The sequence below is a fragment of the Maniola hyperantus genome, chromosome 23, assembly GCF_902806685.2.
Source record: "Maniola hyperantus chromosome 23, iAphHyp1.2, whole genome shotgun sequence".
Classification (NCBI taxonomy): Eukaryota; Metazoa; Arthropoda; class Insecta; order Lepidoptera; family Nymphalidae; genus Maniola; species Maniola hyperantus.
The window spans coordinates 7,773,177-7,796,484 of NC_048558.1; the positions used below are offsets into that span (position 1 = coordinate 7,773,177).

At 35.7% G+C, this 23,308-nt stretch overlaps 3 protein-coding genes across 5 annotated transcripts; all 3 read right to left on the bottom strand.

The window, feature by feature from the left end:
• Positions 1-338: 338 nt before the first annotated feature.
• Positions 339-5,053, bottom strand: LOC138403990 (facilitated trehalose transporter Tret1-like). Of its 2 annotated transcripts, XM_069506617.1 has the most exons (3): positions 4,952-5,053; positions 3,835-3,973; positions 339-3,151 (listed from the first exon to the last, which is right to left on the bottom strand). In XM_069506617.1, the coding sequence occupies exons 1-3, from the start codon at positions 4,985-4,987 to the stop codon at positions 1,884-1,886; spliced, it is 1,443 nt and encodes a 480-aa protein (XP_069362718.1). In that variant the 5' UTR covers positions 4,988-5,053; the 3' UTR covers positions 339-1,883. The 2 variants fall into 2 exon arrangements, with proteins under 2 accessions (XP_069362718.1, XP_069362719.1); XM_069506618.1 differs by lacking the exon at positions 3,835-3,973 and having other exon boundaries at positions 4,952-4,995.
• A 2,323-nt stretch (positions 5,054-7,376) lies between these two features.
• On the bottom strand, positions 7,377-13,027 carry LOC117993331 (facilitated trehalose transporter Tret1-like). 2 transcript variants are annotated; one of them, XM_034981126.2, is made up of 2 exons: positions 12,997-13,027; positions 7,377-8,648 (listed from the first exon to the last, which is right to left on the bottom strand). In XM_034981126.2, exon 2 carries the CDS (start codon positions 8,608-8,610, stop codon positions 7,381-7,383), a length of 1,230 nt encoding a protein of 409 aa, XP_034837017.2. In that variant the 5' UTR covers positions 8,611-8,648; positions 12,997-13,027; the 3' UTR covers positions 7,377-7,380. The 2 variants fall into 2 exon arrangements, with proteins under 2 accessions (XP_034837017.2, XP_069362725.1); XM_069506624.1 differs by lacking the exon at positions 12,997-13,027 and adding an exon at positions 9,959-10,071.
• A 4,243-nt stretch (positions 13,028-17,270) lies between these two features.
• On the bottom strand, positions 17,271-20,149 carry LOC117993244 (facilitated trehalose transporter Tret1-like). Its single transcript, XM_069506338.1, has 3 exons — positions 20,087-20,149; positions 19,818-19,956; positions 17,271-18,535 (listed from the first exon to the last, which is right to left on the bottom strand). Exons 1-3 carry the CDS (start codon positions 20,120-20,122, stop codon positions 17,271-17,273), a joined length of 1,440 nt encoding a protein of 479 aa, XP_069362439.1. The 5' UTR covers positions 20,123-20,149.
• Positions 20,150-23,308: the final 3,159 nt, after the last annotated feature.

A 23,308-nucleotide genomic window follows, 5' to 3' on the forward strand; every position in this document is an offset into this window, starting at 1 on the left:
AGCCCTTTTCTAATAAAAAGTTTTTTAATATTTTGTTGAATTTATTTTCATTGTTTCTGTTACGAATTTTGTCTGGTAAATTATTATATATCTTTATAGACATTACGTAGGGACTCGAGGTATGCAGTACTAAATTTGATTGCGGAAGGTTTAATTTATTTGCATGTCTTTCGGGAAATCGACGGGATTTGATTTCTTTTTTTGTGTATAAGTGTATATTTCTTTTTACAAATTTGCATATTTCGAGGATATATATTATGGAAGGTAGGGTATGAATTTTTAATTACAGGGTGACTTTGAAATCAATGGCCTTTGGTTTTTTGTATTCTTTATTTATTTAAGGCTTTTTATATAATATATGTACATGTCAGCCTCATTATAATCTAAATACATGAAATGGTCTTTATTATTTTACTATGTTATTTTATAGTTAATTATGCAACTGTTGTATAAAGAGGGACACTAAAACACGCTATACTGCTGGCTTAAATCTGTCTCGTTATGCCAGCAGTATAGCGCTGTCTCTTTTTCACAGGAGTGTTATAATGAAATTCAGTACAACATTATAACACTCGTTTGGATGCTTTAATGGTTATTAAGATATTGGGTGTTTTAATGTTGGCAATAAGCTAACTGTTTCAGAATCTTTTATAGAGGATTTAAAGCATGGGTGTAGACAAAATAACATATAGGTCCCGCAAATTGATAATTCGCGTGGCCGCCATTTTAGTGACGTCAGCACTAGACTGAAGTTTCGAGCTGATGGTATATTTTTATTTGGCTAACGTCAAAATGACGTCATTTCAATGTTAATGAGAAATGGTGTCAGCGCAATAGCAATTTGCGGGACTTATACTTGCCTACATTTATTTAATACTAGTTGATGCCCGCGACTTCGTCCATAAGATAATATTATGCTACTTATGTTAAAATCATAGGAAATTATATAATAATTAAATAGGTATTCAAATACCTAGCTAGGTGAATTAAACATTATTAAAAACTAAACAATAAAATTACATGTAGTAAATGTAAACTACATGTAAATGCATTTACGTGTAGTAAATATAAGTGAAAAATACTATGGTATTATACTACTCTAATATTGCACACTTCTTTAACTAAAACAATAAACTTAGTAGTTACCGTAAAGTTAGTTTTATGCAATTGTTACGTATCAGTAAATACGTACTTTGTAAAACTAACTAGTTTAAAAATGCCTAATCCTAGATATTTATGTACCTACAACTAACTGCCCCGGCGAACTTCGTACCGCCTAACAGTCTTTCCTCCTTACACTCTCACCAGCCTTTTTCAGGATTTAAAAAAAAAAAAATCTCTCCGTAAGAACCATTCTCGTAGGTACTTCAAGGAATATTACAAAAAAGAATTAGCGAAATCGGTTCAGCTGTTCTCGAGATTGGCGATCATCAACACATTTAGCGATTCATTTTTATATAGAGATAGCGTACGTAAGCGTTTGATGGCACAGTGTCAGATGAAAGAAAATAGTGCCAGAGGACGTTCTGAGTAAACGTCCTCGATAGACGATTTAGTAAATGCAGTGTCCGAGGCAACTGTTTCTTTTTTTAATTTATAGACTAGCACTTGGCTGCAATCACACCTGGTGGCAAGTAATGATGCAGCCTAAGAAGCGCGATTGCCTAGAAGATGCCTATTCACTCTTGAATAGGTATCCATGCCTACTTGTTTAGCGCTGCCACAAAACAAGGAGGCTTGGAGTCAGCCTCTCAGTCAGTCAGTCTGAGGCAAGGAGACATCAGGCATGGACTTATGGAGGAGGATGACAATTACTGACATAACCTACAATCTACATCATCCCATAAATGATGACCACTCTATTAAAGACTTTACCACTTATATCACTTTTCAATCAGTGGTTTATCATTTAAATAATACCCATTAAACTTAGATTGTTTAACGCCTCTGATTTCTTTTTCTATTTCCTGTAACGTTTTATCTTTAGTTTCATTTAAAATGAAATATAATATCAACAAACCGACAGCCACGTGAAGTGCGTAAATGCCAAATGTACCTTCGACTCCTGTTTTCTCCATCATCAATGGAGTGAATTTCATGACAAGCGAAAACAAAACAGTGAAGACTATACCCGTTGCACATATACCTGTACCTTTGTGTTCTAATGGAAATATTTCGCACATTATTGCAAAACTTGCGGGTATAATCCCTACGTTAACTATAAAAATATTTAATAAAATAACTGAAGGAATTAACCACCAATACACAGATTCTCCAATATTATAACGAGATTTCAAAAATGTTATCAAACTGGTAAGACACATTAAAATCACACAAGTTATTCCAGTAGTGAATAGTAAGGTCCGTCTTTTACAACATCGTATCACAAAACATGACATTATTAACGCAGCTAATGTTAATATATCGGAACCTATTGTAAAGTATGCAGCGATAGATTTATCATTCGTAACTTCAGTTAGAATTTGGATTATATATGCAAACATATAATATCTTCCACTTGCATCTATTATCAATGTCAATAAAGAAACAATTAAAAATGGTTTTATGAATTCTTTTGTTAGCAAATTTTTTATCACAAACCTCAGGTTTTCCTTGTTCTTTTTCTGGTTTCTCACTTCTTTTTGGGTTGATATTAAATCCTCTAACTCTCTCTTACTCTTTGCGCCGTCTCCAAACAGCCACCTATGTGATTTTTTACATTCATCATATTTTTCTATCAAAGCCAAAAACGATGGACTTTCAGGCCACAAAAGTGTAAAAAAACATCCAAGAGTGTATGGAATGGTTGCAAAAGCAGCAATCTGTTTCCAGGTCCAACACATACCCAAGGAATGGCACATCAGTGAACCTACTGCAACCATACATTTTTTTACAGTGACAAAGTAGCCACGTCTTTTCGGGTGTGCGTATTCTCCAAGTATTAAGGTTGAAATATAAACTGCACACATTGATACTCCCTGCATAATTCTCGCCGCGTATAAACAGGAAACATTATTTGCCAGTGAAAATATAAGGAATCCGAGACCAGCAAAAAAATTTAGTCCGATGTGAACGGATTTTCGACCATAAATTTGCATGATGTATGGCACCATGCAAAATCCAACAACGCCCGAAATTCCATTGCTGCTAGCTGAAATAGAAAGAGATCATTTTAAAATAGAATAGAAAAAGATAATTCATAAAAAGCTTTTTATTTTTTATTGCTTGACAAAACTAGACTACCTCCCTGGTGCAGGGATATTTTCCGAGTATAATTTCTGGCATAGCATATATATTTGTAAAAGTATAAGTCCTAAATTGGCTTTAGCTCAGGTTCTTTTTGGTGCTCCCAAAATATTGCTCAATAAAATATCCCAATATATTGGATATATTTAAAAAAAAATTGATATGCCTGTGTAGCGGTAACAAGTTGTCCTTAGCTGTGCTAAATTTTAACGTCATTGCCCAATTTTTTTGAAATGTCTGTGACATACAAACAGATAGAAGGCTTGGCAGGCAGAATTCTAAAACTCCTGTACTCTTTCAAAATTATTTCGGTTCCATTGTAGACTGCAGTACACAGCACTACATAGTTCCTTGGCACCAGGTGAGATCACAGTCACAGGTTTCTATAATGAATGTTAGTTATTCTTTTAGAGCCTCAATAGCTCAACCGGTAAAGGAGTGGACTGAAAACCGAAAGGTCGACGGTTCAAACCTCGCCCGTTGCACTATTGTCGTACCTATACTCCTAGCACAAGCATGACGCTTAGTTGGAGAGGAAAGGGGAATATTAGTCATTTAACATAGCTAATATTCTTTAAAAAAAATTACCTATCCAAGATGCCTGATCTGAAGTTGCATGTATTCCAGTGCTGTTTGGCGACAGTATGTCAGGATTCAGCACCGAGGGAAACGACAGCATGAAACCAGTACCGACCGATAGCATACAGTTGCCTATGAGCACCACACACTTGAAAAAAATAAGCACCGAATAAAAATAAATACCTAGGTACATTTTATTTTATTTTATTTTATTACTAGCTGCCCCGGCGAACTTCGTACCGCTTAACAGTAGATTCTTTTTCAGGATTAAAAAAAAAATCTCCGTAAGAACCATCCTCGTACTTCAAGGAATATTATAAAAAAAGAATTAGCGAATTCGGTTCAGCTGTTCTCGAGATTTGCGATCAGCAACACATTCAGCGATTCATTTTTATATTTATAGAGATGTCTTTGTTTTCACTTTACTGTTGGTGTACAATAAAGCCTATTTCATTCATTAATTTATTCATTCTCTTAGTTAAAAAGTAAAACCTCCTTATTTCTCAGTCGGTTAAAAATTAAAATTACCATAAGAACAATAAAGTACTAGGTACTGATATCCATTTACAACATCGCAACAATAATAATAAATAATAATAATTTTTTTTAGAGATTTCATATACATATTTTATTTAATTAAATTAATAGTACGAATTTGTGCATAATTTTTACATTTATTCATTTTAAAAATAAGTTCCTGTAATTTAAGAAATAAATAATGAATGTAAATTCTTTAGTTAAATAATTTAAAAATTAACAAGCTAAAAAGCAAATTGTTGTTTGCTGTTTGTTATTAACTTGTTAAATTTTTAAGATAATATCCTGAATTAATTTATTCGACTACCATTTAATTAATTAATGATAGAAATACATCTGTTAATCGGAAATTTCAGCAATTTTTTTTAATACAAAATTACTTAGCGTGAATTACTTTTTAATGTACTTATTTGTCTAAAAAATAAAACTAAATAAAAGCTTGATTGCTTTAAAAATCCGGCTTGATTTACTATGCCCGGATTTCTGGGTATACTTTCTAAAATTATTTTATAAGCTACCAAGTACCTACCAACACTACAAAAATTAAAGATTATTATTTAAAAAAATATAATATATTATATAAACATACCTGTCTCCAAAAATAAACATCACTAAAGCAGCTCATCGTTAAAACTGGTTATATTAGATTTCATTTGAATGGTAGAAAACACGTCATTATCCACTCGTAGATTCTAAACATTAAGCACTGATTTTTAAAAATCCTGTATTTTTAATGTCAATTTTCATCGTACAGTTCCACTGCACACAACTAAAAAGTGCATACTTAATACTTGTTTTTACCCTACCACATAGGTACCATCGTGTTTCGTGAACAAGATATGGTATGTGGTAGGGTTGATCAAGATTTTTATGTCAATTTTGGGGCGGAGAGAGGAGGCTAGTAGGTTAAGTTTGTTATTGGTTTGGTTTTGTTTTAATATTGTTTCTTAATGTCACTTACATAATTTGGTATCACCTTTCTTTCAATTTGCTGCGTATGCAACCTACTTGTATCGAATTATTAAAGAGTTGCATCTTACGTTACAGTTAATGTGAACATGTTACGTTCAAACTATGAACTCGTGCCTACATATTATAATTCCAAGTAGTGCTATAATTTTTTTGGTAGTCAATAAAAAAGGAAACCATCACTTTACTGATTTGTTACTCTGAATGATGCCAATATGATTTCAAAAATGATACCAAACTTGGTCGAGTAGCTTAACTAATGTCGGTATCAAGATCAGACTGAACAACAAAAATCTTGATGGCTTCCATCGATATAAATGACAAGATATGGTCAAGCGAACAAAATTTTTCACGGTTTAGAAACCAAATAAATCAGCGCCACCTCTTAGAAACTAATGAACGACCCGTTTGAAATCCAGACGTCATTGAGGTTGCATTGATGCATAAGCAATTAAGCACCAATGTATCGGTGTCATTTTGTTTGTTCAATAACCCTGTCCATACGAAGTAATATATAAGTCAATGATGGCTTCCCTGAGTCCTAAGGATCAATCCTACCACACAAAATGTCTTGTTCACGAAACGCCCATTAAGTGTCCTAAAGGCGGGAATGGTAGGTATGGTAATGTGAAGGTTATAAAACAAACATGTTTTAATACGTTTGATCCGTTTGATCACTGTTTTAATCAACGTTATTAGTATTTTTTTTATTTTAGGCGTTTATAATGAAAATCTACAAGTACCTAACTTACCTACTTATAATAAAACTGTAACTGGATTATTATGGTAGGTATTTTTTTTAACACAAAGCTTTTAATCGGAGAAAGCACTATTATCGATAATATAAAATTCAATGTCTGTGTAAGCTTCACGCTGAAACTAAAGAATGGATTTGGACACAGTAAAACAAATTAATTTAGGCATTTACTTTTGGATAGTACCTACCTATATATTTTATGGTATAAAGGCTGATGTTAAATAAAAGAAATTATAATGTCCTGTTAATATTTTAAACGGAATCTAATTATCATTTATTTAATGTATCTCAATGTTTTATTTTAATCATTTTAAAGTCTGCTCCCTTTTAAGTAAAAATTATAAAAAATTAATTAATTATTAAATTCACCATACCTTAAATGATGTTTTCTTGTATATTTATATTTAAATTATTCTCATGTAAGTGAACTATTGTTTTTTTTTGAGAAAATAAAGTCTTTAAACCTAAAACTAAATTATAAATTACTAGGTGATGCCCGCGACTTTGTCCGCGTGGATTTACATTTTTGAAAATCCTGCGGGAACTCTTTGATTTTCCGGGATAAACAGTAGCATATGTGTTAATCCCGGGTATAACCATTCCAAATTTCATCCAAATCCGTTCAGCCGTTTTTGCGTGATTAAGTAACAAACATCCAAACATCCACACTTTCGCAATTATAATATTATTAGGAATATTAGAATGATGCACTTCAATGGACACCAAATACAAAAACTAAGAAATACTTCTATTCTAAATGATCTAAACTTACCTTCATACATATTATAACAAAATTATAACACACGTAGGTACAGTGGGACCTACTACTCAACTGGTTAACCAAAACAATAACAATAATGAAATCAGTAGGTACCGTAAAACAAATTTAATCATAAATAGATAGGTACCTATTTTGTAAAACTGGATAGATTAGAAATAATTTGTAATGCTAGATTTTTACTAAAACATAAAGTAACATTGGTATCCTCCAGAAATGAACGCTCGAAAAAAAAATGTTATGTTTGAACGTACAAGGTCAGGGGAAAAAAAAGAGCTAAAGAACTTAAGTACAATAAATTACTCAGTGGACAATTTAGTTAATGTGGTGACGTAGACAACCGTGGTTGGGAACCTACTCCCGCAACGTTACCAGAGGAACATCGCGAGGGAGGCGGTGCGACGCAAAAATAAGGAGGCTGGTGACGTGACGATTACCTACATTATCATATAAGTCACAATCCCTCTGACAAGACTCCAAGAGGGCACTATCGAGAAAAAGATGAATAATGGTATCACGCTTCGATCAATTGTTTATCATTTAAATAATACTCATTAAAATTAGACTCCTTAACGCCTCTGATTTCTTTTTCTATTTCCTGTAACGTTTTATCTTTAGTTTCATTTAAAATAAAATATAATATCAACAAACCAACAGCCACGTGAAGTGCGTAAATGCCAAATGTACCTTCGACTCCTGTTTTCTCCATCATCAATGGAGTAAATTTCATGACAAGTGAAAACAAAACAGTAAAGACTATACCCGTTGCACATACACCTGTACCTTTGTATTCTAATGGAAATATTTCACTCATTATTGCAAAACTTGAGGGTACAATCCCTACATTAACAACGAAAACATTTAATAAAATAATTATAGGGGCAAACCACCAATACACGGATTCTCCAATATGATAACGAGATTTCAAAAATGTAACTAAACTTGTAAGACACATTAAAAACACACAAGTTATACCAGAAGTAAATAATAATGTACGTCTTTTACAACATCGTATCACAAAACATGATATTATTAACGCAGCTAATGTTAATACATCGGAACCTATTGTCAAATATGTAGCCATAGAGTTATCATTCGTGACTTCAGTTAGAATTTGTACAACATATGCAAGCATATAAAATCTTCCACTTGCATCCATTATCACTGCCAATAAAGAAAAAATAAAAAATGGTTTTATGAATTCTTTCTTTAGTAACTTTCTGATTACAGCCCTCAGGTTTTTCTTGTTCTTTGTCTGGTTTCTTACTTCCATCTGAGTTGATATTAACTCCCCCAATTCTCTCTTACTATTTGCTCCATCTCCAAATATCCATCTATGTGATTTTTCACACTCATCATATTTTCCTGCCAAAGCCAAAAATGATGGACTTTCACGCCACATAAGCGTTAAAATTATTGCAAGAGCATATGGAACGGTAGCCAAAGCAGCAATCTGTTTCCAGGTTAAACACATACCCAAGGAGTGGCACAGTAGTGAACCAATCGCAATCGAACTTTTCTTTATAGAGATGAAGTATCCTCGTCTTTTCGGGTGTGAATATTCTCCCTGTATCAAGTTTGTAATATGAGCTGCACACATTGGTACTCCTTGCATGATTCTTGCCGCATATAAACTAGCAACGTTATTTGCCAGAGCAAATATAAGGAAACCGAGACCGAAAAGGAAATTCAATCCAATGTTTACGGATTTTCGACCATAAATTTGCATAATGTATGGTATCATGCAAAATCCAACAAAGCCCGAAATTCCATTGCTGCTAGCTGAAACAAAAAGAGATCATTTTAGCCTATTATAAACAGAATAGTAAGAAAGTATTCATAGAAAGTTTCTTAGGTTGCTTTACAAAATTAGACAACCTCTCCGGTGCGGAGGTGTGCGGCGTGCGCTGAGGTTTATCCAAGATCAATTCCCGACAGGGACAATTAGAGAATTTACAATTCCTAAATTGGCTTAGGCCGGCTGGTCTGATGCTCCCACCAGATTGCTTCTATAGTGCCTAGGTACCCTCGGATTGGATTATACGTGCTACCAAGCCGAAGCGGCCTAGCGTTCCGTTACAAGAAACCTATTAGGGGATATGGGGTCTTTTTCAGTTTCAGTTCTCAGCAGGAACCGCTTTTTGGAATATCTAATTCCTAAATTGGGTCAGGTTTTGTCAGGTGCTTCTACCATATTGCTTCTGTAGTGGCTAGTTATCCTTAGATTGATACTAATAAATACGCATCGCCAAGTGATCTACAATTCCGGTTCAAGAGACCGATTAGGATGTGGCGGTCTTCACCATAGAGCAGAAACAAAGAGGAGATGTTGTATTAAGATTTCCCTATGAAATATCGAGTGACATTTTGCGGGGTGAGGGGTTGTGGAACGCCGCCCACTTCTCAATTTTCCATCTGCGGGTTAGTAGCAAAACTACTCGCTTAGCGACCTAACATCGATATATTGATGTCACTACATAGTTCAGCTATCTCACACTAGATGTCAATAAGTGTAGAAATTACGTATAAAATTACTTACAAATGAAATGTGATACCATTCATAGCATCAGAACGTCTGTCTGAATAACTTTGACACGATAAAACATAACACTTCATCCTTTTGTTCTTAAAAACGCGAAAACACACCGATAATACGAGTCTCAATATATGTGAACCTGACGAACGCAGACAGCATACTAACTAAGGCCCCGCCCACAGTGATGACGTCAGGACCTAGTTGAAAATCACAGTGCACAGTTGCTTAGGCCAACTCCTCTTTGTTTCTGCTCTATGGTCTTCACATTCGACGACGCTACTCGAATTCATGTGAACGGTTCTACAGCCATCATTACGCTGCGACGAAGTGACTGACAACGCTCAAACTAGATGTCGCCACAGGGTCTTGAATTCCCCATCATACATCCTGAATTGCGCTGACGAAGTTTTCTCTACGGAGCTGTAGTACGGAGAGTTTAATTTTAATGAGAAATGCCTTCTCTGGTTAACCCACTTCCATTTAAGACTGCATCATTTCTTACCAATAGGAGATATCACAAAATGTTATACAGAGTTAGTAAGTTTTTCTTAATTACCTATTGAAGAAGCCTGATCCGGAGTTGCATGTATTCCAGTGCTGTTCGGGGACAGTATGTCTGGGTTCAGCACCGCGGGAAACGACAGCATGAAACCAGTCCCGACCGATAACATGCAGTTGGTCATGAGCACCACACACTTGAAAAAAAATGTGCGAGTTAGTGTGGTTAAAATCAGTAAGTACCCTTATTATAAATGCGAAAGTGTGTTTGTTTGTTGGTTAAGTTTGTCCTTCAATCACGTCGCAACGGTAAAACGGATCTTGACGTGATTATTTGCATGGGTATAGATAAAGACCTGGAGATTGACTAGGCTACTTTTTATCCCGGAAAATCAAAGAGTTCCCACGGGATTTTTAAAAAACCTAATTCCACGCGAACGAAGTCCCGGGTATCAGCTAGTATTATAATAAATCCCGCAAATTATATTTTATAATTTTTATAGTGTTCTACCTGCACTTCTAGGAAATTTCTACACAATTTTAAATACATATCGAAAATTGCGAACCGGCAGGAGTCGAACCCGCGTCGCCTGGGATCGGCGCGTGCGCCGTCGGACTTATTACTCGCTACATGTTATAACTTTAACTTTATTTTTGCTTCATTTCTACTGCTTTTTATTTTGCCTTTAAAAGTCGAATTTGTTAAATTAATATGCTAATATTAATTTACTTACTTAATCTCTATAATATAAAAATGAATCACGAAATGTGTTGCTCATCGCAAATCTCGAGAACCGCTGAACCGATTTCGCTAATTCTTTTTTTATAATATTCCTTGAAGTAACAGGATGGTTCTTACGGAGAGAAAAATTTCAAAAATTTGAATCGACTGTTAGGCGGAACGAAGTTCGCCAGGGCAGCAAGTTCATAAATAAAAAATAGATAGACATTTTATTTCAAGTAGGTAATTTATTTTTAATTTCAACTGTTAATTAATTTTATTTATTTATGTGATTGTAAACCACACAGTGGCTCCTATACCTGACCTATAACTTCATCAAATATTTGCGTTATTAACACCTGCATTCATAGTCAAGATAAGGGCTTCTTTAGAGGACGATTCAGATATTTGTGTCATGTACACATGAAGGATGACTATGAATTCCATTGTAACTATGATGCTCGATACTTCATTCGCGTTGATTTAGGTTTTTTGTAAATCCCGTGGAAACTCTAATTTTCCGAACTAAAAGTTATATTTCAGTTTCCAGGTATAGGTCAAGTGCGAGTCGAACTCGCACAGGTATGGTTCCTAGGGTTGCCAACCGTACTATAAAGTATTGTACTATATATCGGCTCTGCGTACTATATACTGTTGAACAAATATATAGTACGCAAAAATACTATATTTTTTAAAAAAGAATATTCATGATCAACCCATCACCGGCTCACTACAGAGCGCGGGTCTCCTCTCAGAGTGAGAAGGGTTTTTGGCCATAGTCTACCACGCTGGCCATATGCGGAATGGTAGACTTCCCACACCTTTGAGAACATTATGGAGAACTCTCAGGCATGTAGGTTTCCTCACGATGTTTTCCTTCACCGTTAAAGCAAATGATATTTAATTAATTAAAACGCACATAACTCCGAAAAGTTAGAGGTGCGTGCCCGGGATCGAACTCCCGACCTCCGATTAGAAGGCGGACGTCGTAACCACTCGGCTATCACAGCTTATTTAGCTAAAAAGAATATTAGCAATGTTAAATGACTAATATTCCCCTTTCCTCTACAACTAAACGTCAGGCTTGTGCTAGGAGTAGGTACGACAATAGTGCAACGGGCGAGGTTTGAACCGTCGACCTTTCGGTTTTCAGTCCACTCCTTTACCCGTTGAGCTATTGAGGCTCTCAAATTTAATTGATAGAACATTATTTTCAACAAAAAATCCCTAATTTTATAAAAGAAAGGGTGTCACTCCCAAACAAACTGGCCTCAAAGAAAAAGAAACATAATGATGCAATCTTTAGTTGTCAAATCCCCATAGAAAATGATAATAGTACCTATTCGTTGATAAAATATTTCTTTGTTTTATTTGATAAAAGTTTCTAAACACGAGGTTTCATGTGATGACTGTGAGACAATAAATATCCATACTTCCATACTAATATTATAATGCGAAAGTGTGTCTGTCTGTCTGTCTGCTAGCTTTTCACAAAGATAGCTTGCATCCTAGGGAGGGACATATGTCACTTTTTACCCGACTGCGGAGAATCCCAAAGGAGGGTTATCATCCCGAAAAATCAAAGAGTTCCCACGGGTTTGCAAGAACCTAAATCAACCGTTCAACCGATTTTGACGAAATTTGGTATAGAAATAGCTTATATCCCGGGGAAGGACATAGGTTACTTTTTATCCCGGAAAATTGAAGAGTTCCCACAGGATTTTTAAAAACCTAATTCCACGCGGACGAAGTCGCGGGCATCAGCTAGTAGTGAATAAGTTTTAAGTTCTCATTCGAAATTTTTGCTCTATGTGTCAACTTTCATGTCAAAAATACGGTTTACCCCTGGATTAAGGATTAAAATGGTACTTTTGCCATGCCATTTGGCACATTGGACAAAAATGGCGAAATGTACAAAATTTAATATAAAATAGTGTAGGGTTAGAGTCAAACGAGAAATGCTTTTGACTTTATTTACTTTTTCTATTGAATACCATATTTAATTGAAGCGTACTATATTTTTGTGGCTTATTCTGAAAAATACTATAATCAGCCGAAAAAATGTTTGCAACCCTAATGGTTTCGTACCATTGTCAAAGAAATAACTCTTTTTTCTTAATTTTTATGGCGGCTAATTTTTTTGCTAGGTATTTGCTGTTATAGCGGCAATACACATTCTGTGAAAATTTCAGTTCTCTACCTATTGTGGTTCACGAGATACAGACCATTGATAGACGGACGGACGGACACCGGAGTGTTAGTAATAGAGACCGTTGGCACCCTTTGAGTACGGAAGGCTGAAAATCACGTCGATCCGTCATCAGTCGTTTTATCCTAAAAAACCCAAAAACCCCTAAACATAGGTACCTACCTACCTGTCTCCAAAAATACACGTCACTAAGGCAGTCCATTATTAACACTGACTAAGTAATATGAGATAGTAGTCTTCATTAAGCAAAAAACAAAAAAAAATTATTAAGTGCGCGTCGGACAAGCACACGAAGGGTTCCGTACCATCGTTAAAGAAATAACACTTTTTAATTTTATTTAAATTTTCATGGCAGCCATTTTGATTTTTTTTATTAGGTATTTGTTGTTATAGCGGCATGGAAATACAAAATCTATGAATATTTCAACTGTCTATCTATTACGGTTCATGAGATACACCCTGCTGACAGACAGACAGGCGGACGGACGGACGGACGCACGGACAGCGGAGGCTTAGTAATAGGGTCCTGTTGTTGGCACCCCTCGGTACGAAACCCTGAAAACACGTCAAATTATATTTAGTAATCTAACCATTAAAGCACTAATTTTATGTATCTATCTGTAAGAATTCGAGCCTTGTAAGTAGATACTTATATTTTAAAGACAATTATTTACACCATATTATAATAAATAGAAGGTCACAAAACAAACATAATATTATACTTACGTATTTCTATTGCCACTCTATAAAACAAACCGGCCAAGTGCGAGTCAGACTCGCGCACCGAGGGTTCCGTATTGCAGTCGTATTGTTTCGACATTTTACATGACATAAAAATAAATAAAAATCTTTTTAGAATGTACCTAGCCCTAACCAAGTAAAGCCCTATTATAATATGATACTCCACTTGGTAAAATTATCTAACTTTGAAAATTGAAAATACCAATATATTTTGTTCATGAACACATTTTTTTTTTTTCTGTGATGTAACTACAAAACGGTTATTGGATTTATTCCTTTACTTATAAGGTGTTATAAGTCCTACCTACTCGTACTTACCAAATTTTAGTCAACGGGAAGTACCCTATAGGTTTCCTTGACAGACACGACAGACAGACAGACAAGAAGTAATCCTATCAGGGTTGCTTTTTTCCTTTTGAGGTATGGAACCCTAAAAATAGATCGGAACTTAATGACAATGCAATATCAATTTATTATTAGTTTGTTTGTCTGTTCAGTACAAAATATGCAACAGATTTTAAATATAGCGAAGAAAATATCAGATGTAAGAAAACCAATTAAACATAAGTTACAAGCACTCTCTAAAAATTTAACTATTGAGAAGAAAAAGAATATTGTCATTTTAATAATAATATTTTAGAATAATACTAACCTGTCTACTTAGGTACTTGTTTATTTAATTTAAACTTATGGTTGACAACGAACGAACGAATGGGAACGATGATCTAGCACAAGAATGATTTTATGTTGCAGTGATCATCGCCCTCCTCATACAATGTACAATGTTCGTCGAAAACAACGTTATAGTACGAGACAGGTCGAGATGGCAATTGGAGTATGAGGCAGGGGGGACGCCCCGCACACCGCACTTCACCCGCGATATCCCGCAACGGGTTAACGCGGGGGTGTGCAAGGCGTTCCCACCCCGATTGCCAATGAGGAAGTTTCAGGGCGAACGTTCCATAAAATTTTCATAGATGGCGCTAGCCAGATGGCTAGATAGATGGCCTTTAGCTATATGATTTAGCCAGAATGTCAGCATTTTCGTTGCCAACTATTCCAGCATGCTCTGGTACCTAGCGTAGAACCACCCGGTATTGGGCCAGGGTGTCTCTGCAGTTTTCAAGTCTTGAGTTAACAACCTCAGAGGACAGAGCGGAAAGAGCTGCCAACGTAACGTCAATAAAACATACGGACAGCCAGTCCGTATGTTTTATTGACGTTGTTGTTTTACAGGATGTTTTACGTACAAATTATTATAGCGTACACGTTCGCTCGGAAATTATTTTTCGTTTTTAGTGGGTGCAGTAAACAGCGCCATCTATGACAATTTTATGGAACGTTCGCCCTGAAACTTCCTCATTCGATCTGTCGCGTACTATTTAGTTAGTCTAATATAATTGGACAGTTACAAAAAAATTAAATTATTAATTATATTTAAAATATTAAATGAAAGTATAGTTAGCAAGTATTATATTTGTAATATAAGTAAAACTAACTGGATTACAAAATATAATAATCTCTTTAATTAATATTAACGTGACATGTTTATCAGATATGTAGGGTGAATTGAGTGTTTGGTGGTGCAGGTACCGTTAGTACTATATACGGTGAAGTTTTACTGGTTGTCTTCCCGCGGCAGAACGATTTGCCCTCAGTAGTAGGGGGAGTCCGGGAGAGTTTAGCAGGTAGGAGACATTAGCCACTGCTCATAGAATCTTTGTGGAACTAGATATTGCGACTTTGCCACACTTCTTAGACTTCATAGGCGCCTCCCACCTCGCTCACGAGATACCGTTACGATCGGCAGTTTGGTTTAGGAGTGAGAAGTAACTAAAAAATTTCGTGCCGGTAAGTAAATTTTTTAAATTTTCGATATTTTATTTCTGTTTCTTACTGTGAATAGATTCCAGTATATCATTTATATACATCGTAAGTGTAATTATCCTAGTAACATTTACGGCAGACAGCTTTTACTTAAGTGTCATAGTTTTTTATAAAAATGTAATAACTGACAGATTTGTGTGGGGTAGGAGACATTACCCTGGCGTCGGGAGGAGACTTTACCCCGGGTAATCTCGCCCGTTGTTTCTCCGGTAATAATATTTTTGTATTACCTCCAGATGTAACCACGATCGTCCTGCCTTCCTTCATTACCTTCATCATCTACTGTACAACGTCAGTCAGAGCCTTCAACATCAGCATTAGTATTCATGAATCTATCTGCGGCGTCTAGAGCCAATTCACCATCAATTTTGACTGAGGAAAAAATCTGAGCAACCAATTGCAATATTAAGACAATCAGAAGAGGTAGCTTCTACATCTCAAAATATGGATGTGACAACGGTAGATTCTGATTTACCTACGACATAGACCGAAAATAGTAGTACCACAAATGATTCGTTCAATTCCAAAGGCTGCTCCTTCGTCGTGGTAGACAGCCCAGAAAAACTAAAATTAAAAAAAAAAAAACGCCAGAAAGACTAGACCTAGATGATGATATAGATGATTATGCACCAAAAAATAAGAAAATTAAAATGACTTAAAAACAAAAAGGTAAAGCAACGAGAAAAAGACAGTAAAAAGACCATTGAAAAAGACAAGTTTTACAGTCAAGTGACGGTTAGACAGACCCTGACAAAGAACCCAAGTATGAGTTGCTCTGATAGTCCATGGGAGACGAAATTTATAATTGGTTTTGTTTCAGCTGTGGAGAAGAGAAAGTTATGGACATGAGACTTATGACCATAAAATCCGTTGGATTGTCCAAATATGATAAAGACATGATGAGGAGCAGTTTATTTGTATTAATTGCTCCAATTCAAAAAGGAATTCTCATTTACTACAAAATACTATGTGTCATATTTTTATGATTAATTTTTTTATAGAATTATAATCTGTAATGATTATTTTGCCTATTTTTGTACCCGGGTAAAGGCTCCCCACTTGGGGGGTCAAGTCTCCCACCCAGGCGGGAGATATTAGCCGAATGTCACTTTAGTAGAAATCGTTAATTACTCATAAACTATTAATGATGTATCAAACTTTATTAAGAGAAAATATAGCTAAATAGTGCAGCTTAAGATACAATTTATAGAAAATAGCGATTTTTAAGTATATAAAGATTTATGAGCATTTTAGTGGAAGGCGGGTATACTCTCCCGGACTCCCCCTACCTACTATCGAAATTTTGAGTTAAACTTAAAAAATAAAAATGTTTTTGTTTTGAAATAATTCAAAAAAAAAACGACAACTCGAAAGTGTGAGAAACAATAGTAACTCCCTAGACGTAACTTGAATAGTAGGTAGGTACATTCACTCGAACCGCACTGCCAATAAAGTGAACAAGTTTAGAGCAAAATAAGCTCCCGCGCGTAGTGATACGGCATAAACTAGCCTGCGCGCACGCGGTATCACTATTGGTTCGAGGCCTCATTCGATTTTTGTTTTTCTCGATTGTAAATTTGACATTTTTGACTCTAATACTTTTTTATATTTATAAATCGATTGTAATACCACGACAAAATCATGTCGCTTCGGGAAAACAACCATTAAAATTTCAGCGTGTATATTCTGTGATACAGGGTCAGATGGAAGAAAAAGAGCCAGAATTATATTTTAGTAAAATGTGGTGGCAACTGTGGTGGAGTGCAAGACGGTATAGATGCAAATGCGCTATTGAGCAGAAGAATATTGATATCATGATTTGACCAGTGGTTCTTCATTTAAATAATACTTATTTTTAGATTCTTTAATGCCTCTGATTTCTTTTTCTATTTCTTGTAACGTTTTATCCTTAGTTTCATTTAAAATGAAATATAATATCAACAAACCGACAGCGACGTGAAGTGCGTAAATGCCAAATGTACCTTCGACTCCTGTTTTCTCCATCATCAATGGAGTTAATTTCATAACTAGTGAAAATAAAATAGTAAAAACTATACCCGATGCACAAACACCTGCACCTTTGTACTCTAATGGAAATATTTCGCACATTATTGCAAAACCTGCCGGTACGATCCCTACGTTAAGAACGAAAACATTTGATAAAATAATTGAAGGGATAAACCACCAATACAAGGATTCCCCAATATGATAACGAGATTTCAAAAATGTAATCAAACTTGTAAGACACATCAAAAACACGCAAGTTATACCAGAAGTAAATAATAATGTGCGTCTTTTACAACATCGGATCACAAAACATGATATTATTAACGCAGTCAATATTAACATGTCGGAACCTATTGTCAAATATGTAGCGATAGACTTGTCATTTGTGACTTCAGTTAGAATTTGAACTACATATGCAACCATATAAAAACATCCGCTTGCATCCATTATCATTGTCAATAAAGAAACAATTAAAAATGGTTTGATGAATTCTTTCTTTAGCAACTTCCTGATCACAGTCCGGAGGTTTTCTTTGTCCTTTGTCCGGTTCCTCACTTCCATCTGACTTGATATTAACTCTTCTAATTCTCTCTTACTCTTTACACTATCTCCAAACAGCCACCTATGTGTTTTTTCACATTCATCATATCTTCCTGTCAAAGCCAAAAACGATGGACTTTCACGCCACATAAGCGTAGAAAGTATTGCAAGAACATATGGAATGGTTGCCAAAGCAGCAATCTGTTTCCAGGTCCAACACATACCTAAGAAGTGGCACATTAGTGCACCAATTGCAACCGTACTTTTCTTTATAGCGGTGAAATATCCTCGTCTTTTTCGGTGTGAGTATTCGCCCACTATCAATGTTGAAATATAAGCTGAACACATTGGTATTCCTTGTATGATTCTTGCTGCGTATAAACTGGGAACGTTATTTGCCAATGAGAATATAAGGAAACCGAGACCAGAAAGAAAATTCAATCCAACGGTTATAGATTTTCGACCATAAATTTGCATAATGTATGGTGCCATGCAAAATCCAACAAAGCCTGAAATTCCACTGCTGCTAGCTGAAACAGAAAGAGATAATTTTAGGGTATAATAAAATGAGTAGTTAAGACAGAAATTATTTATAGAAAGCTTCTAAGTTTGTTTCACACCAGCGAGGCGAGGAGTGGATAGGATGTGCGAGAATTGAAATCTCCCAGGTGGTTTCATATCCACGAGGCAAAGCGTGGACGGGACGGGCGAGAATTTCTCCGAAAGGTACGATCTCGCACCTATGTCACCGCTTCAGACTGATCATGCCAGCCTGTCTCACGCGCCTGCTACGTTTTGTGGCGATACGACTATTTGTCAGTGCGATCAGCAGCGTTCAGTGGATCCTCTTGCGCCATACCTCGTATTTTTTTCATATTGTTCTCCATTTGCTAAAACTAGATGTCGCCTCACCACACATTCTGAATTACGCTAGCGAAGTTTGATCTAGTAATATATATGTATAAGTTCACAAAGTCAGACCACCTGGGTTCCTGGACACGACAACAGTCCAGTGAAGATTTTTTTACTGTCACGGTTGAGCGCACATCACCGGCTCCCATTCATAGAGTTTAATAAAAAAAACTACCATACCCTTTCCAGGTTAGCCCGTATCCATTTAAGACTGCATCGTTTCTTACCACCAGAAGAGATTAGTCAATTATGGCACAAAAAACACATATATACAGAATTATCGGTATAACGTATATTCTGAGTAGGCTCCAGCGGTAGTGAAGCGGTGCGGGAGGGTGACAGTTATCACAAGTTGACGAATCACTGAGCTCTTGCGTTACGTCATCACACCCCTCTCGCAGTACTCAGTTATGCTTGATGCCCTTAGTACGTTTTTCTTTATTACCGGTTACCTGTTACCCTACTGTTATATCGGGGAACACAAGTGTCACACACGGTGGCTAATGGCTATAGTGGCACAGCTTTAGAGTTCCCGCAGACCACAAACTTTTTATCGGCCGATTGTTTGATCGGTTTCTTAATCAGTATGAAGATGTATGTAAGTGCGCAAATTATAACGATTACATCTTCATACTGATTAAGAAACCGACCAAACTATCGGCCGATAAAAAGTTTGTGGTCTGCGGGGACTCTTAATGAAATAGACGTTACAGTGCGACAAGGCAATCTTGGCGCGTGGTTCAATCGGAACTAATGTTGTCGTCAAGTGTGCCCTTTGTTCTTGTTTGAATATTCTAAGCATTTGTTTTCCAACAGCACCCTCCTGTTAATGTCATCCAAGTGCCTTATAGGTATTTGTGTTTGTGGGCAAGGCTCTGTGCCTTGCCCACAAACACCTACCTATCCAAGAAGCTTGATCCGGAGTTGCATGTATTCCAGTGCTGTTTGGGGACAGTATGTCTGGATTCAGCACCGAGGGAAACGACAGCATGAAACCAGAACCTACTGAGAACATGCAGTTGGCAATGAGCACCACACACTGAAAAAAAAATTGTTCTTGTAAACTTTACACATGGTTGAAGTAAAACTAAACGGCATGTATTTAAACGAGTGAAAATAAATTGAAGAAAACTGATTTTGAAATACTTAAATATTGAAATGTGCAATACCTGTCTCCAAAAATACACGTCACTAAGGCAGCCCATGTTTAAAACTGACTAAATATTGGGAGTCATTTAAAAGTTAAAAAACACGTCATCATTTCAGAAGGTACCTAAAGTCTATTCATTAAAATACTAATTGTATTTATTAACCGACTTCAAAAAAAGGAGGAGGTTCTCAATTCGTCGGAATCTTTTTTTTTTTTTTTTTTTTTTTTTTTTATTTTTTATGTATGTTCCCCGATTACTCAAAGACGCCTGGACCGATTTTGAAAATTCTTTTTTTGTTTGAAAGGGTATAGTTCAAAGTTGGTCCCATTTCAATTTGGTGAAGATCTGATGAACATCTTCGAAGATAGATACTGGAACTCCTCAACGGATAAGAGTAAATTGCTCGCGATCAGTGTAATAGCTTAGTAAACAGTAGATTATTAACCAGTCATAGCATAATTCCATGGGGCCACTAAAAATTGTGAAATAAAAAATTTTTACAAAAAAAATAAAAACCGACTTCGATACACAAACACTAAAAATTGAAAAATAATAATTTATTACCGAATATATTATGTATACAAGAGTTAATATAGTTCCATAATAATATTTTTTGGGGTCGGTGCCAATGAGGTGCCATTGTGGAGTCTCATAAAAATATGAAGTCTAGACGATTCGCGCAGCTAAAGCTAATTGGCACCGGCACCAAAAAATATTATTATGGAACTATATTAACTCTTGTATACATAATATATTCGGTAATAAATTAAATTATTTTTCAATTTTTAGTGTTTGTGTATCGAAGTCGGTTTTTATTTTTTTTGTAAAAATTTTTTATTTTGAAACAAATCGTGTAGGTACACTACCTTATTCTAATGTAAATTTTGAGGCCGTGATAAATTGAAGGTCACAAAAAACATACCAACAAAATCTAAATATATAAAAGGAAAAGGTGACTGACTGATGACTGACTGACTGATCTATCAACGCACAGCTCAAACTACTGGACGGATCGGGCTGAAATTTGGCATGCAGATAGCTGTCATGACGTAGACGTCCGCTAAGAAAGGATTTTTGAAAATTTAACCGCTAAGGGAGTAAAATAGGGGGTTGAAATTTGTGTAGTCCACGCGGGCGAAGTCGCGAGCATAAGCTAGTATTATGTAAAAGGAAAAGGTGACTGACTGATGACTGACTGGCTGATCTCTCAACGCACAGCTCAAACTACTGGACGGATCGGGCTGAAATTTGGCTAACCTATCCCATTAGCAGTCCCCAACTTATTTATTTTACGTACGATTTATTATATTATACACACTTTACATTACACATGGAAACTTTATTAATTTTGTTTGATTTGTAATTACTTACCTTTATTTGGATTTTGACTTTTATTAATTTGATCTTGATAAAACTTAATTCATAAATAAATTAAATTAAATTGTAACAATTAGTTATTATTCATTTATTGTGAACCACTAACTGCATGGCTTCTATACCATAAATTTATCATATTTTTGCGATATTGAATAACTACTAAATGATGCCCACGACTTCGTCTGGGTTGTTTTTTTTTATAAATCCTGCGGGAACTCTGATTGTTCGAGTCAACACGTAGTCTATCTCACTCTTTAGGTCTTCAACTATGTATATTCAACACTAGCTGACCCGGCGAACTTCGTTCCGCCTAACAGTCGATTCAATTTTTTTAATTTTTTTAAAAATATCAATTCACTATCAGAAATTCTAAAATCCCCACGATTTAGGACTTCAGTACTTTGCAGCATCAATTTTTGCTTGGTACCTACAATATAAATTCACTATGAACACTTCCTGAATCTTGATAACTCAGGCGGGCAGTAACCCTGCAGCATCAGGATTAAGGAGTTGAATCCAGAATTTTTTATGTGACCACCACGAAAACTTTTTTGTTGATTTAAATAAAAATTTTGCAAATCGGTCCAGAAACCTCGAAAAAATCGATGTAGAAAAAAGAACCACCTCCTTTTTGACAGTCGGTTAAAAACCGATTACCTTGAAATATTTACGGAACAATTTTTAAAATATCCCCTTTCTAACAAAAAAAGAATGAATGAAATCGGACTACGCGTTAATGAATTACAACTCAGTATACATTTTAACTTTCATCCCCTCTCCTACGGGAACCATGCTGAATTTCGGGATAAAAAGTATCCTATATTCTTCCTCATAGTATGACCTCAAATCGTACCAAGTTTCATTGGAATCCATTCAGTAGTTTCAGCGTGATGCGCGGCCGTGATACAGACAGACAGACAGACAGACAGACAGACAGACAAAAATGAAAAAAATTACAGTTTTGGGTTCAGTATCGATTATAGAGTGCCCTCGAAAAAAAATTTTCAAAATATCTTCAATGTACAGAATTTGACCTGTTACAGTTTTATTATAAGTATATATATATATATATATATATATATATACTTATAATAAAACTGTAACTATACTGTGTGTGTAAGTATATTGATACAAAACTCATCGAGCCCTGTAGGTCCGTCGCGGCGTGTTCTATCATTGAAGGGCAAACCAACAAACCTGAGCTGAGCTGAGCATAAAAGTCGGCCCACGCCCGTTCGGTACCCTCATTCTGCACATTGTTTTGATTACGTGACTTTTAAGTCCACCAATCACAACAAAGCATTCTCCCCTGTCCCCCGCCAACATTTTACGATTTGTTTTCATGCAAAACCTTGTATGTGCGTACTCTAGGAGGTGAATTCTCTATGGTAGGTAAGTGTTTAATTTAACTAAAAAGACCTAAATAGGTAGGTACCTATACCTGTCTCCAAAAATACACGTCACTAAAGCAATCCATCTTTAAAACTGACTAAATATTAGTGGGATTCATGTAAAAGGTTAAATGAACACGATATTTAAGTATGTACCTAAAGTCTAATCATGAATGCACTAAGTTTATATATTTGTTAGTTAAACCGTGAATTTTAATGACAATTTACACCTTATGATAATTTGAAGGTCACAAAATAAACACATTATTACTTTTGAAGACCTAAAGAAATAGCTATATACTTCATCATCATGATCAACCCATCGCCGGCTCACTACAGAGCACGGGTCTCCTCTCAGAGAGAAGGGGTTTGGTCATAGTCTACCACGCTGGCCATGTGCGGATTGGTAGACTTCACACACTTTTGAGAACTCTCAGGCATGCAGGTTTCCTTCCTCACGATTTTTTCCTTC

What these genes read in the sequence shown, in the direction of transcription:
- LOC138403990 (XM_069506617.1), bottom strand. Translation starts at nt 4,987, where the DNA reads ATGAGCTGCTTTAGTGATGTTTATTTTTGGAGACAG. An exon ending in ATGTTTATTTTTGGAGACAG is followed by an intron (nt 3,974 to 4,951) that starts GTATGTTTATAT and finishes ATTTTTTTCAAG; the next exon opens with TGTGTGGTGCTCATAGGCAA. An exon ending in AGATCAGGCATCTTGGATAG is followed by an intron (nt 3,152 to 3,834) that starts GTAATTTTTTTT and finishes TTTCTATTTCAG; the next exon opens with CTAGCAGCAATGGAATTTCG.
- LOC117993331 (XM_069506624.1), bottom strand. Translation starts at nt 10,049, where the DNA reads ATGCTGTCGTTTCCCGCGGTGCTGAACCCAGACATACTGTCCCCGAAC. An exon ending in GGATCAGGCTTCTTCAATAG is followed by an intron (nt 8,649 to 9,958) that starts GTAATTAAGAAA and finishes TTTTTGTTTCAG; the next exon opens with CTAGCAGCAATGGAATTTCG.
- LOC117993244 (XM_069506338.1), bottom strand. Translation starts at nt 20,122, where the DNA reads ATGGGCTGCCTTAGTGACGTGTATTTTTGGAGACAG. An exon ending in ACGTGTATTTTTGGAGACAG is followed by an intron (nt 19,957 to 20,086) that starts GTATTGCACATT and finishes TTTTTTTTTCAG; the next exon opens with TGTGTGGTGCTCATTGCCAA. An exon ending in GGATCAAGCTTCTTGGATAG is followed by an intron (nt 18,536 to 19,817) that starts GTAGGTGTTTGT and finishes TTTCTGTTTCAG; the next exon opens with CTAGCAGCAGTGGAATTTCA.